The sequence below is a fragment of the Macaca mulatta genome, chromosome 7, assembly GCF_049350105.2.
Source record: "Macaca mulatta isolate MMU2019108-1 chromosome 7, T2T-MMU8v2.0, whole genome shotgun sequence".
NCBI classification, from domain to species: Eukaryota; Metazoa; Chordata; class Mammalia; order Primates; family Cercopithecidae; genus Macaca; species Macaca mulatta.
Genome location: NC_133412.1, coordinates 166,067,569 through 166,082,340, shown reverse-complemented (window position 1 = coordinate 166,082,340; position 14,772 = coordinate 166,067,569). Strand labels below are relative to the sequence as shown.

Sequence of the window (14,772 nt, the reverse complement as noted above, 5' to 3'; positions counted from 1 at the left end):
AAGTCTAATTAGGGGATAAAAATAAAGGTTCATGTTTTTCTCTGTATGTTTTCATCTACTCCCATGGAATATTTTCTTTTTTTTGAGATAGAGTCTGGCTAGACTGGAGTGTAGTGGCACAATCTTGGCTTACTGCAAACTCTGCCTTCTGGGTTCAAGTGATTCTCCTGTCTCAGCCTCCCAAGTAGCTGGGATTACAGGTCCGCACCACATGCCCAGTTAATTTTTTTGTATTTTCAGTAGAGACAGGGTTTTGCTATGTTGGCCTGGCTGGTCTTGAACTCCTGGCCTCAAGTGTTCTGCCCACCTTGGCCTCCCAAAGTGCTGGGATTACAGGCGCGAAAAATGAAAAAATATTCAAACTGGCAACCTATTTTTTTTTCAACTTACATGCAGAAAGCCCAAAAGTAATATGATAAGCATAATTCTTTATTGTGCATTCAGAATAAATCTTAACTCACTCCAATGTGTGATTTTTTTTTTTTGACAATGTATTAAGATGCTGATCTCTTTTCAAATTGTACAAGTTAACTTAATTCTATGGGAGAAAGGTTTTTCTCTCTTCTAATTTGATGAAAAACCTTTAAGAGAAATCTTCCTATGGTTCGTTCTTTCTTTTTAAGAAACAAAGTCTCTCTCTGCTGCCCATGCTAGAGTACAGTGGGGTGATCACAGCTCACTGCAGCCTTGAACTCCTGGGCTCATGTGACCCTCATGTCTTAGCCTCCCAAGTAGCTGGGACTTACAGGTACATGCCACCATGTACCTAATTAAAAATATTTTTTAGAGATGAGGGTCTCACTATGTTGCCCAGGCTGATCTTGAACTCCTGACCTCAAGTGATCTCCCTGCCTCAGCCTCCCAAGTAGTTAGGACTACAGGCATAAGCCACGCTATGGTTAATTTTTTTTTTTTTTTTGAGACAGGGTCTCACTCTGTCACTCAAGGTGGAGTGTAGTGGTGCACTGAGAGCTCACTGCAGCCTTGACGTCCCAGGCTCAAGTGATCCTCTCATATCAGCCTCTGAGTAGCTGGGACTACAGGTGTGTGCCACCACACCTACTTTTTTTATTTTTTGTAGCGACAAGGTCTCACTATATTGCTCAAACTGCTGAGCTTAAGCAGTCCTCCTGACTTGGTCTCCCAAAGTGCTGGGATTTCAAGCATGAACTACCTCACCTGGCCTAATTCTTGATTAACAAAAATGGTGCAATACTTCAGATACAGTAGGTACTCAATAAATATTTAGCAAATATAGAAATGTTTAAGGATTAAACCAGTTGGTAGTTTTTGCTCCTTCTTTTCTTTGACTTTCTGCTAGCACATCATGTTACCATTTATAAGTATTTCACAAAATAGGCAAGGGAAGAAGGGAATGCTCAAATCAGTGAGCTGTTCTCAACTCTTATAAAAAATAAGTCCTGGCTAACACGGTGAAACCCTGTCTCTACTAAAAATACAAAAAATTAGCCGGGCGTGGTGGCAGCGCCTGTAGTCCCAGCTACTCGGGAGGCTGAGACAGGAGAATGGTGTGAACCCGGGAGGCGGAGCTTGCAGTGAGCCGAGATCGCGCCACTGTGCTCCAGCCTGGGCGACACAGTCAGACTCCATCTCAAAAAAAAAAAAAGAAAAAGAAAAATTAAGACAAAATATTTCAAAACATTTCAAATTATGGACTACTATCAAGTCTGGAAACTTAAAACACCAAAATTATTTGACTTTTCATAGTTCAAACTAAGCCATTAACTAAAAAATAAAGAATAAATCTTTATGTAAATTATTCAAATTATTATTAAGTCCATTAAATCAATCATCTAAACCTAAAGAAGGAAAGGACAACTACAATTACAGGGAACATGAATGCATGAGTCTATCAACTAATGATAAAGGCTTTGGTAAGTCTGGGTGGTAGGCACATGAGTGTCATTATTTTCTGTATGTTTTACATTTTCAGGGTTAAAAAAAGATCTTGGTGACTTTATGGAACACTGATTGACCATTAACAGAAATAAATAAATGATTTATCATTACATTTTTCTTAGGAAAATGAAATCACAATTATGAAACTGGCAATCAGTGTAACCACACTGAAGTCCAAAGGTCTGAAATTCCGGGGTAATTCTCATCTACTTGGTGACTCTGGCTACAACATACTTCCATAAGAAGCAAATCATAGAACAGAGCAAATGTAGACTCAAATGGCATTAGATGAAATTTTTATACCAGGTTGAAAAGAACTTACGCCACCACTGTTACAACAGAACTCAGGTGAAAACATGGGGAAAGGTTTTACTGTGTCTTTTTGTAAAAAATATAGTTTTTCCAGTGGCAACTTTTCACAAGTTGTGAATAGTGATTCATACCTGATTCCTGAGTTTTTGAATTTCTTCTTCTCGATCTTTAATTTTGCTTTGTAATGTGTTCTTGGTTCGATAAAGATCTTCTTCTATATAGTGGAACTCCTACAAAGTGAGGCACAAACAAAACAGAAGCGAAATAAGTGTACCCTATTCCATCCTCAGTACCTAAATCAGTGCCTGGCACATGGTAGACAATCGGTATGTGCTGAGCATATAACTCAGTATATAACTGAGTGTGTAACTGAGTGTATTATACAATGAGTATGTAACTGAGTGAATAACAGACTTGGATGGGTCTGATGAAAAGTTAGCACTTCAGTATGTATTGTAAACAAAGGCTTGTAATAAATAATTATTAACAGTGTAAATAATCAGAAAACAAAAAAAATGTTTATCTTGTAGTAATGAGGAAGAATGGATAATCTCTTCAAGAATCTCAGGTATATAGTATTAATATGACAGTCACAAACTGGAAAAATATTCATAAAATGTATGATAAAGATCAACATACTGTTCATAAAATTGATTAAAAACACAAACCAGGAACATTTTAAAAATAGGGAAAGTGGCCGGGCGCGGTGGCTCACGCCTGTAATCCCAGCACTTTGGGAGGCCGAGGCGGGCGGATCACAAGGTCAGGAGATCGAGACCACGGTGAAACCCCGTCTCTACTAAAAATACAAAAAATTAGCCGGGCGCGGTTGTGGGCGCCTGTAGTCCCAGCTACTCGGGAGGCTGAGGCAGGAGAATGGCATGAACCCGGGAGGCGGAGCTTGCAGTGAGCTGAGATCCGGCCACTGCACTCCAGCCTGGGCGACAGAGCGAGACTCCGTCTCAAAAAAAAAAAAAAAAAAAAAATAGGGAAAGTATGTGATACAAAGAAAAACAATAATTCAGTAAGGTGGCAGAATATAAAATAATATGTAAAAATCAATAGTTTTATATAAAGCAGTTAGAAGATATGAGAAAAAGTCCCCAATAAATAATAGTAACAAAAATAAATTTAACAACAGATGTGTAAAACACATATAAAGAATACTTTAAAACATTTTTAAAGGGTACAAAAAATACCGGAACATATAAAAAGTCGTACCATATTCTTAGGAACACAACATCATAAAGATGTCAATTCTCCTCTAATTAATTCATAAGTTTGACATCATCTCTACAAAAACAAAAGCTGTTATTATTATTATTTTTTTAACTACGTAAAGTTATTCCAGAATTCACATGGAAAACTGTAAGAAGGAAAAGCCAGGTTGGGCATGGGAGCTCACACCTGTAATTCTAGCACTTGGGGAAGCTGAAGTGGGTGAATTGCTTGAGCCCAGGAGTTCAAGACCAGCCTGAGCAACATAGTGAGACCTCATCTCTACAGAGTATAAAAAAATTAGCTGGGCTTGGTGGTGCGTGCCTGTAATCCCAGCTACTCAGGAGGTTGAAGTGGGAGGATTACCTGAGCCTGAGGAGGTTGAGGCTGCAGTGAGCTGTGACTGCACCACTGCACTCCAGCCTGGGTGACAGAGTGAGATCCTGGCTTTAAAAAAAAAAAAAAAGGAAAAAGAAAAGCCAGAATCTCTGAAAAGGAGAACAGGTCATAAAGACATTAAAACATATAAAATCTCAAAAATTAAAAGCAATGTGGTACTGATGCATAAACAGACAAACTGACTAATGGGAGAGAATAAAAGTCCAGAAGCAGATCTAGATACCTTGAGAATTTTAGGACATGATAAAGGTGACATCTCAAATCAATAAATATTTTAAAAAATGATACTAGGAAAACAGCCATATGGAAGAAAATTAGGTTGGATCTGTAGCTAACCTCACACATCAGAGTAAATTCCTAATAAATCAAAGATTTATATGCAAAAATGAAACCAAAAAAGTACTAGAAGAAAACTACAGGGGCAAATTTCTTCATAATTTCAGAAAGAGGAACACTGTGACTGAAAATCCAGAAGCCTTGGTAGAAAAGAATGATAAAGTTGACTACACAAAAATCAACTTCTGGCCAGGTGTGGTGGCTCACACCTGTAATCCCAGCACTTTGGGAGGCTGAGGCAGGTGGATCACTTGAGGTCAGGAGTTCAAGACCAGCCCTTGGCCAACATGGTGAAACCCCGTCTCTACTAAAAATACAAAAATTAGCCAGGCATAGTGGTGAACGTCTGTAATCCCTGCTACTCAGGAGGCTGAGGCAGGAGAATTGCTTGAACTCAGGAGGCGCAGGTTGCAGTGAGCTGAGATCGCGCCAGTGCACTCCGGCCTGGGTGACAGAGCGACACTCTGTCTCAAAAAAAAAAAAACAAAATCAACTTATGCATGACAACAACACAAAATAAAAACCCTATGCAAACTAAAACACAAATGACAAGCTGGGAAAAATGATTTGCAATTCATATTACAGACAGAAGGATCATCCCCAAAAAGGCTAATACCTCTAAACTTATTAACAACTGCACTAATGCACTGTTTGTTTGTAGAATGGATCACTCAGAGTCAGCTCAGAATCTAACAGTAAAGTGCATGCCAATCCAAAAATGTGTCCAAATCACTGAAATACAATGTAGAACAGAGAAGAAGGAGTAACTGGAGTTACTAAGTACTTTCAAAAGCTTTATGCTTAACCGCTTAACCGTGAAGACAGTGAAGAGTAAAGCAGCAGTTCGGGAGCTGTCTGAACAAGTAAAGGTGATATGGCAGCACACTGCCAGAGACTCCATTAAACATTTAGCTCAAGTTGTTCATCTCACAAATGGAAAAAAATCAAGAGAGGTGAGAAAAGAGATTATGAGAAAGGTAACTAGGGTAGGAGAATCACACTTTACAAGGTTTGTCTGCTTTCTTTTAAGTTCTAGGCAAGTATGAAACTTAAGGTTGATATTACTTAAATTAATAAGAAGCACTAAAGGACTCTTCAATTGCAAGATTAAACACTTTCCATCTGGAACATCTGATTACTAAATAAATAGCCTATAGCTACATTAAGCTCCATTTTCTTCCACTTAACTCCCTCATTTTAAAAAGGCACTGGGAAGAGGTACAGTAAAAACCATCTACCACAATAAAATGAAAATTATCTCATTAAGCATCAAGAACATTAAATTGTTGCCTTTTAATATATAATAGTCCCTTGAATAAATTAAAATGCAATTTCTGAAAGGACAGCTGATGTTATAACTAAATTATCTAAAACTACCTATGACATACCCTGCAGGTTGTTACTTGGTGAGTTTTTCACTGAGTACTCAGGAAACAAATCTGAAGTACAACTTTCATAATAAAAAACATTTCTCTGAGAAGAGAACCAGTTTCAGAAGTAATAAATCCTAATGAAAAATGTCTTTAAAGAATTTAAATACAGAAAGATGGAAACATTAACAGTAAAGCACTGAGAATTATAAGAATAGTTTTCTTGTCTGTAAAATAAAGAGAAGAGTAGTGATTTACTTGTGAGTAGGAAATAAGATAATATGTACTAAATGCCTATAACAATGTTGTCACTTACTAAATTAGTGATGCTATTAACATTAGATATAGAACTTTATTCTGAAAATGTGGCTATGTTAAACTGTGTTAATATTGAAACTATTATATGAGTACATTAAAGTAAAATAATTTGGCTTGGGAGCATACAACTGCTACCTGAACAGTGAAATATAATTTTAAACATGATTTGTTAGAAGAGTCTGTATAAGACTTTTTTCTCAAGCAGAAAGAACAGTTAATATGGTACTAACATTGTATCTGTATTTTTATTAAATAATATTTACTATTGTTCCTAGAAAGCACAAATGCAATAAACTATGAAAACCAACTGATGAATATAGTATGTTTTGAAGTTTTCTATACTAGGAGATATAACAAAATACAGACAGGGTAACAGAAAGCATTCTGGGCTCAGAAACAGGAAACCTTGGTTCTATTCCATCTTTAATTAGTTGTACCAGGCAAGTGCCATCACCATTCTGTGCCTCCATTTCTCATCTGTTAAGAAACAAAAATCAAGGAGGATGGTGTAGGGAAAAGAAAGAGAGATCAGACTGTTACTGTGTCTATGTAGAAAAGGAAGACATAAGAAACTCCATTTTGACCTGTACCCTGAACAATTGCTTTGCCCTGAGATGCAGCTAATCTGTAACTCTGCCCCAACCTTGAGCTCACAAAAACATGTGTTGTATGGAATCAAGGTTTAAGGGATCTAGGGCTGTGCAGGATGTGCCTTGTTAACAAAATGTTTATAGGCAGTATGCTTGGTAAAAGTCATCGCCATTCTCCATTCTTGATAAATCAGGGGCACGATGCACTGCGGAAAGCCACAGGGACCTCTGCCCTGGAAAGGTGGGTATTGCCCAAGGTTTCTCCCCATGTGATAGCCTGAGATATGGCCTTGTGGGATGGGAAAGACCTGAGCGTTCCCCAGACCGACACCCGTGAAAGGTCTGTGCTGAGGATGATTGGTAAAAGAGGAAAGCCTCTTGCAGTTGAGATAAAGGGGAAGGCCTCTTTCTCCTGCCTGCCCCTGGGAACTGAATGTCTCGGTATAAAACCCAATTGTACATCTGTTCTATTCTGAGATAGGAGAAAAACCGCCCTGTGGCAGGAGGTGAGACATGTTGGCAGCAATGCTGCTCTGTTAGTCATTACTCCACTGATGTTTGGGTGAGAGAAGCATCAATCTGGCCTACATGCACATCCAGGCATAGTACCCTCCCTTGAACTTATTTGTGACACAGATTCCTTTTTTCACATGTTTTCTTGCTGACCTCCTCCCCACTATCACCCTGCTCTCCTACTGCATTCCTCTTGCTGCAATAGTGAAAATGGTAATCAATAAATACTGAGGGAACTCAGAGACTGGTGCCAGTGCAGGTCCTCTGCATGCTGAGCACTGGTCTCCTGGGCCCACTGTTCTTTCTCTATACTTTGTCTCTGTGTCTTATTTCTTTTCTCAGTCTCTTGTCCCACCTGACGAGATATACCCACAGGTGTGGAGGGGCAGGCCACCCCTTCAGATGGGATGGGAAGGCAGGAAGAACTTGTGGGGTAACCCTAAGCCCATACTCTAAAAATTTCAGTAAGCTGCTTTCCTGGGAGGTCTCCTCATATGACTGCTAGAGGACAGAGTCTCAGTAGTCATCAATCTCAAATCCTGACCTGCTTCAGTCGCTCCAGTTCTGTCTCTAGTTCTTGTTTAGATGCTTTCTGCCCAGCTATTTGGTCGTGCAGATCCTGTAACTGTTCTCTTGCTGATTCTGCTTCATTAACTTGCTGTGCCTCCATATCCTAAAGAGAAAAAGCTTACATGTAAAAGCAATAAATAACATTCAGTTCAACATTTATTGAGCAATTGTTTTTTTTTTTTTTAAGAATCGGAGTCTCATGGTCACCCAGGCTGGAGTGCAGTGGCACAATCATAGTTCATGGCAGCCTCAAACTCCTGGGCTCAAAGAGATCCTCCCACATCAGCCTCCTGAGTAGCGGGACTATAGGCACATGCCACCAGGCCTGGCTTAATTTTTTTTTTTTTTTTTTTTTAGAGATGGGGTATCTCTTTATTGTGCGGGCTGGTTGCAAACTCCTGGCCTCAAACAATCCTCCCACAGCACTGGGATTACAGGTGTGAGCCACACAACGTGACTACCATGCAATTACTATGTGCTAGGCTCAGGAGGCACTGAGGAATAAAGGTGAGTGAGACATGGTTTCAGCCTATAGGCAGCATATAACCTGACACCTTCATTGTCTACTATGGCTAACGGCTAGCAGAATGCATGGGGCGCTGCAGCTGCTGCAGCACATAAGCCATGTGGTTTCATGAGTATCAGCAGAGGCTCACTGGGAGGCTTATACCTTTACTCAAAAGCTAACGGTTTCAAAAAAAAATCAGAAACATAATACCACAAAGGACTTCACTGCATTAGTCCACTGAAATTGCAGGTTGTAATTAGTTTTGGCGTGCATCTGTGCCCCAGTGATCAACATATGATAAGAATATAACTTGTCTCGCATATCACCAGAAGTTGGCATATAATTTTCTTCTTCTAGCTTTATTTCTTTATTACTATTACTGGTTTTCACATGTTCCCGTGTTTCTTACTCTCATTTCTTTGAACTCACCTTCTGGATTTCCTGTCAAATCTCCTAGTAGCAAAAACATGGCTCTAGGTTTCTATATTTTCCCCAAATGGGTTAAGCATGAGTCCATTCATATGGCACAACAGGAGATGAAAATCAGCATCTTATTTTTGCTTTTTTATCTTTTGGTACATTCTTTTTCATATTCATCACCATAAACCTTGGAACTTCACATGCTGTTTGAAAGAACTAACAAGACGCCCAGATAATCACAGTGCAATCCTCTGAATTCACACAACTTTGCAGATTTAGAGGAAAAAGCAATAACGACAACGATTTTTCCCTACCTTTGAGTTTTCAGGGTTAGCAGAAGGCAGATTAATCTTTGTCATCAATTTGACTACATCGGGCAAACTCTTGAGAGGCAGGCACTATGCACAGTGGCCAAAAACACGTCCTGGAGTTAGACTAGGTTCTAATCATGGCCCTGCCACTTGACTAGTCTTGCAGCAAGTTACTTTCCTTCTCCACGCCTAAATTTCTTCAACTATAAAATGAGAATATCATTATCTCCCTCAAAAGGTTATGGTAAGGAATAAATGTAAGGATATATGTTAAGAGTTCTGTGCAGTATCTGGAACATATGTGCTCAGTAAGCAGCAGCTATTGTAATTATTTACAATTCTCCCATTTTGTTAGACCTAATAGTTATTATACACTGCATAAATTTTGAGAAGGGTAAGAAAATGGGTCAATGCCATTAATGATGCTGAGATACTAAATAAAACACATATTTTTCATAATCTCACCAAAAAGAGGTGAACAGAGTAAGTTTAGCATCTACCCAATTTCTAAGTTTGTAGGACCGAATTCTTTGGAATTCAAATTCACAGATTTAAAAAAAAATCCTACTTTAATAACAATAAACCCAGAAATAATAGCAGCTATTATTTAACTGAGGGTCTATTACATGTCAGAAACAATGCTAGGCTCTTTATATATAATCCCTTATTGTCAAGAGAACCTTTGGTTTACTGCATTCTGTAGATGAGAAAACTAAAGCTCCGCAAGATGAAGTGCCTTGTGCAAGCAGCATCTGTTAAGTACCAAAGACGGACTCTATCCAGGTCTGTCTGCTATTCAAGTCTATGCTCTAGAGAAGGCATCCTATTCTCACAACTTTCATGCTTTCTTTTGTAGTTCACAAGTCTCACAATGTGCAGAGGTAATGCATGGATGAACAGTCTTTACAAGAAGTTCCTTTCTTTTCAGAAAAGGAAGCTCGTTATGCTACACTTTATCTTCTCTCACCTTCAGAGACTCCTTCCTACAATATTGATGTCAAACACCCCCAAGTTTAAGCAAAATAAATGGCCCAACTTTACTTTTAGATTAAATACAGTAATTATACATAAACTATAAATTATAAGAGTAAGGATAAAACTGTAATTAGAAGACAATCCCTGAGCCCATACTAATATCAGAAAACATCTCAGCTTCACATACAAGCTCAAATCTGATTTGCTTTTCATCACTAGAATGTAAGCTCTATAATTACGAAGATTCTGTTCTAACTCCAAACCTAGGCACACGGCAGGCACTTGGTAACTATTTGTTGAATGAATGAATCTATTTTTTATCCCCATAACTTTATGGTCAACTTATGGACTAGAAACCTGGTCGGGCACGGTGGCTCACGTCTCTAATCTCAGCACTTTGGGAGGCCGAGGTGGGCGGATCACTTGAGGTCAGGAGTTAAAGACCAGGTTGCCAACATGTAGATACCCCATCTCTACTAAGAATACAAAAATTAGCCGGGTATGGTGGCACATGCCTGTAATCCCAGCTACTCAGGAGGCTGAGGCAGGAGAATCCCTGGAACCTGGGAGTTAGAATAGAGGTTGCAGTGAGCTGAGATCACGCCACTGCACTCCAGCCTGGGCAACAGAGCAAGATTCCATCTCAAGAAAGAAAGAAGACAAGACAAGAAAGACAGACAGACAGAGAGACAGACAGACAGAAAGAACGAAAGAAAGAGAAAGAAAGAAAGAGACCTACTGCTTTACCCCAGCATGGGCTGCAACAGCCCTGCAATCCCAGCACTCTGGGAGGCTGAGGAGGGAGGATCACTTGAGGCCAGGAGTTTGGGACCAGCTTGTACAACATAGGGATACCCTGTCTCTACAAAATACAAAAATTAGCTGGGCGTGATGGCGTGTGCCTGTAGTTCCAGCTACTCGGGAGCCTGAGGCGAGAAGACTGCTTGAGCCCACGAGTTTGAGGCTGCAGTGAGATACAATCACACCACTCCAGGGTGGGAGACAGAGCATCCTAGCTAACACGGTGAAACCCCATCTCTACTAAAAATACAAAAAATTAGCCGGGTGTGGTGGCAGGCATCTGTAGTCCCAGCTACTCGGGAGGCTGAGGCAGAAGAATGGCGTGAACCTGGGAGGCGGAGCTTGCAGTGAGCCGAGATTGTGCCCCTGCACTCCAGCCTGGGTGACAGAGTGAGATTCCCTCTCAAAAACAAACAAACAAAAAACAAAGAAACCTATCGCTTTAGTAATGCTGCTTCCCCAGAATACAGAATCTATCATGTCTCAAACTGTTAACACCTGAGGGTATATGGTGTCTGCTAAGCTGAACCACCATGAATCTTACCTGTAATTCGGATCTGAGCTGATGTATCTGACCCATCAGCTTCTGTATTTCCTCCCTCTGCATCTCTTTCTCATGCCGAAGTTCTTCCAGCTCCATGCTATTGGCAGTGCTGCTATCTAGGCCTTCAAAACCAGAGCCTTCCTTCAAGCTGTTAATCAATTTTTCCTTAGACTGTTATAAAAAAAGAAATACGTTTAAGCAAAGCAGAGATTAGTCTGTATATTGAATATCATCTACTATACAGAAAATAACTCACTAAAAAAAATTCCATTATCTCCATCAAAGAAAGTCCACAGATTTTCTTAAATCCCTAAGGATAAAAAACACAACAGAGCCTTGCTGTATGATGTCCTTGGACTTTAGCCTCACAATCATGGTAAAGTTGAAAACTTGTTACGAATATGTTGTGAATAAGATTTTTTTTTCCAGCTGGGTGTGGTGGCTCATGCCTGTAATCCCAGCACTTTGGGAGGCTGAGGCGGGCGGATCACAAGGTCAGGAGATCGAGACCATCCTGGCTAATACAGTGAAATCCCCTCTACTAAAAACATAAAAGAATTAGCCGGGCATGGTGGTGGGCTCCTGTAGTCCCAGCTACTTGGGAGGCTGAGGCAAGAGAATGGCGTGAACCCAGGAGGCGGAGCTTGTAGTGAGCCAAGATCGCACCACTGCACTCCAGCCTGGGCGACGGAGCGAGACTCCATCTCAAAATAAAATAAAATAAGAGATTAAAAACAAATTATTTATTTATTTGAGACATGGTCTTACTATGTTGCCCAGGCTGGTCCTGAACTCCTGGCCTCCAGGAATTCTCCTGCCTCAGCCTCCCAAAGTGCTGGGATTGCAGGAGTGAGCCACCACACCTGGCCAAATAAGACTTTTCTCACATTTTCTTCTCACGCTTTTTATTTTCCATCACATTCTACTCAACAAGTATTTATCTGGCATGGTGCTGTGTTCTGTGCAATATGCAATAAAGATAATGTCTCTATAGAGAGTACTCTCTGCCTTACAACCTAAAAGAGACGTTACAAGTATCCAGCAGAAGGCAATCAACACAAGTAGAAGTAGAGAGAGGGATATGGTCGGATTACTTGCAGAGTTCTGAGAGGAAAAACCACTTCTGGGTAAGAGAAGGCTTTAACTCTAAAAGAGCATAAATGTTGGCCTTAAAATATGGGTAGAAAAGTGCAGAGAAAAACAGACAGCAAAGCATAAAAATGCAAAAGCACAGAAAGTCTGTAAGAAAATATTGTGAGATGCAGCTCAGACAGTATTTTAGGACAAATTTGGAGAGGTTCCAGATCTCAGGCTAAAATGTTTTAATATTATTTGGCAGGCTAAAACAAATTACCAAAAAGTAGAGAGAGGAGTGACATGACTAGAGATGTATTTTAAGAGGCTAACCTGGTGGTGCTATGAAGAAGGTGCTCACAAACGATGGTCTGTGGGCCTGTTTTTGTACAGCCTGAAAGCTAAATTTTTTTTTTACATTTTAAAAGGGTCATAAAAAATAAAAACAAAGAATATGTGATGGGAGACTACAGGTAGCCCACATAGCCTACAATATTTACTATTTGACCCTCTCAACGTTTTCTGACCCCTGAGATAAAAAATGAGTTTGAAGAAGAGATTTGACATGCAAAGACCAGTTTACAAAGTCCTAATTCTAGTCTAGGAACAGTAAGGACCAGCAGCTTTCATGTTAAATTAAAATATTTTAAAGTCATTCTCCTCCATCAAAAATAATTTTTCCATTTCTGGGTGGCAGGATTATGGGTTATTTCCATTTCCTTCTTCAAACTTTTTTTGTGTTCTTCAAATTTTCTATAATAAACACGATCATTTATAACATTTTAAGATCTTTTTAACAAAAAACCAGAAACCTCCCAACCTCATTCCCCCATCTAGCTACTGTCCTAGTGTCCACGGTCAAGCACCCTGCCTCTGTGTCTTCAGCTCCCAGTCCACCCCGGAACTCTCTGTTGAGAGGTCCCCAGGGACCTCCTTGTTGCCAAGTCCAGGAACTCTGCTCGGTATTCGTCACATCAGAGCCGCCTGCCGTGGTTGGTGATCATGCCCCACTTGAAACTCTCCCCCTGCTTGGCTTCATTGGATGGCATCAGTCTCCTCCTGGTTCTCTCCAATCTCTGACCGCTCATCTTCTCAGTATTTTTCTTTTGCAGGCTATCTCCCTTTGCCCAGTCTGTAAATGCTGATGTTTAAGACTGTGTCTTTAGACCTCAGCCTTTCTCCCCATTAGGTTACACATCACTCTTGGCTAATCTTACCTACTCTCCCAACTTACTTCTAATTACCTTTCTAACATTGTCACCTCAATGCTGCATCAATTTTGCATACTTACCATAATTTGTCATACTCTCCTTTAACCCTAACCTGCTCTTTCCTGTTTCCCGTTTTATTAACACAAGGAAACGTCATTCATACACTCAAACCAAAAACCTGGAGTCATCCTAGATTCCATTTGTCTTTTTTCCCATCCTTCCAATTAAATCTCCACATATCAAATACTCTATCGCCCACATATCTATTAGCTGTCCCTGGCCTGCCATCCTCACTGCCACAAACTTTGATAAGGTCCGCATTATTTCTTACGCTCACCTCTTCACCATCTACATGCCACTGATGTCACCATGCCACCCCTTATCACTTTCATGTTTTCAATAATTTACCAAGTACCAGGCACAGTGCTGGGGATACAACGATGAACATGACAGAGGCCCAGATCGCCCCTAACCTCTTCATCAGGCTGCCACAGTTCTCACACTCAAACCTGACCATGGCTTCTGCCTGTCGTTGAGCTTTATGAGTCTTTTGCCTCTCTTCTCTGAAGACATTATGTTCTAGCAGTATGGAACTAGTTGCAGTCCCTTAAATATGCCATGTTCTCTCTGGCTCCCTTGCTCTGGCACAGGTTGTTCTCTCGGAAATCTCTTCCCTATCGTGAGTCTTCCTATTCATCTTTCAAGTTTCTCTTTATACCACATCTCCTCAGTGCACTGATCTTTGACAGCCCCAGGAAAGTTTTAATGGATTCTTCTCTCAAACTTCCACCGTACTGCATCAATAACTTTATTACATCAATTATCTCAGTTTCTTTCCACTAAAATGAATGTTTTCTTAAAGGAAGAGGACACATCTTTTGAGCTTTGTATCCTCTGTGCCTATTGAGTAGTTAGGTGCTCAATAAGTAACTTTTCAATGAATTAACAAATTAGGGTGATACAAAAAAGTACTTAGGAAGAAGGGTTTGGGGAGGAGATGAATATGATACTTCATAGAAGCAGCATTAGAAAAAGGTATTCATAGCCATTAGGAGTTTGACACTAAAGGAAAAAGGTAAAGTCAAAAATGACCCTGAGGTTTCAAGCTTTACTGCCACATGGCAGTAACGTTGACCAAAAGAGGGAAATGAGGGAGAAGCTGGTCTGGGAGCTGAACACCCCATGCCTGCAAAGCAGGCAGCTGGACAACGAGGTCAGGAGGTCAGGCTTGGAAACATGCTTGAAGTCATATGCAGGCGGCTATTAGAGGCAGAGTGAGCATACGGCAATGCAAGGTAAGAAAGGACGATGAAAGAGGGTTCAGGCAGAGTTTAGGAGGACTCTTACTCTTCGGAGATTGGGAAGAGGGCCTGAGAAAGACA

General features: G+C 40.3%; 1 protein-coding gene across 5 annotated transcripts in view; it reads right to left on the bottom strand.

The window, feature by feature from the left end:
* GOLGA5 (golgin A5) overlaps positions 1–14,772 on the bottom strand; it is a 47,008-nt gene that overhangs the window by 13,785 nt on the left and 18,451 nt on the right. For all 5 annotated transcript variants that reach the window (XR_013395114.1, NM_001257502.1, XM_077937824.1 and 2 more), the window contains 3 exon segments: positions 11,106–11,276; positions 7,521–7,649; positions 2,364–2,462 (listed from right to left, as the gene is read on the bottom strand). Coding sequence is in view for 4 of the 5 variants with exons in the window: in NM_001257502.1 (NP_001244431.1) it covers positions 2,364–2,462; positions 7,521–7,649; positions 11,106–11,276 (399 nt within the window). In the remaining variant the exon portion in view is untranslated.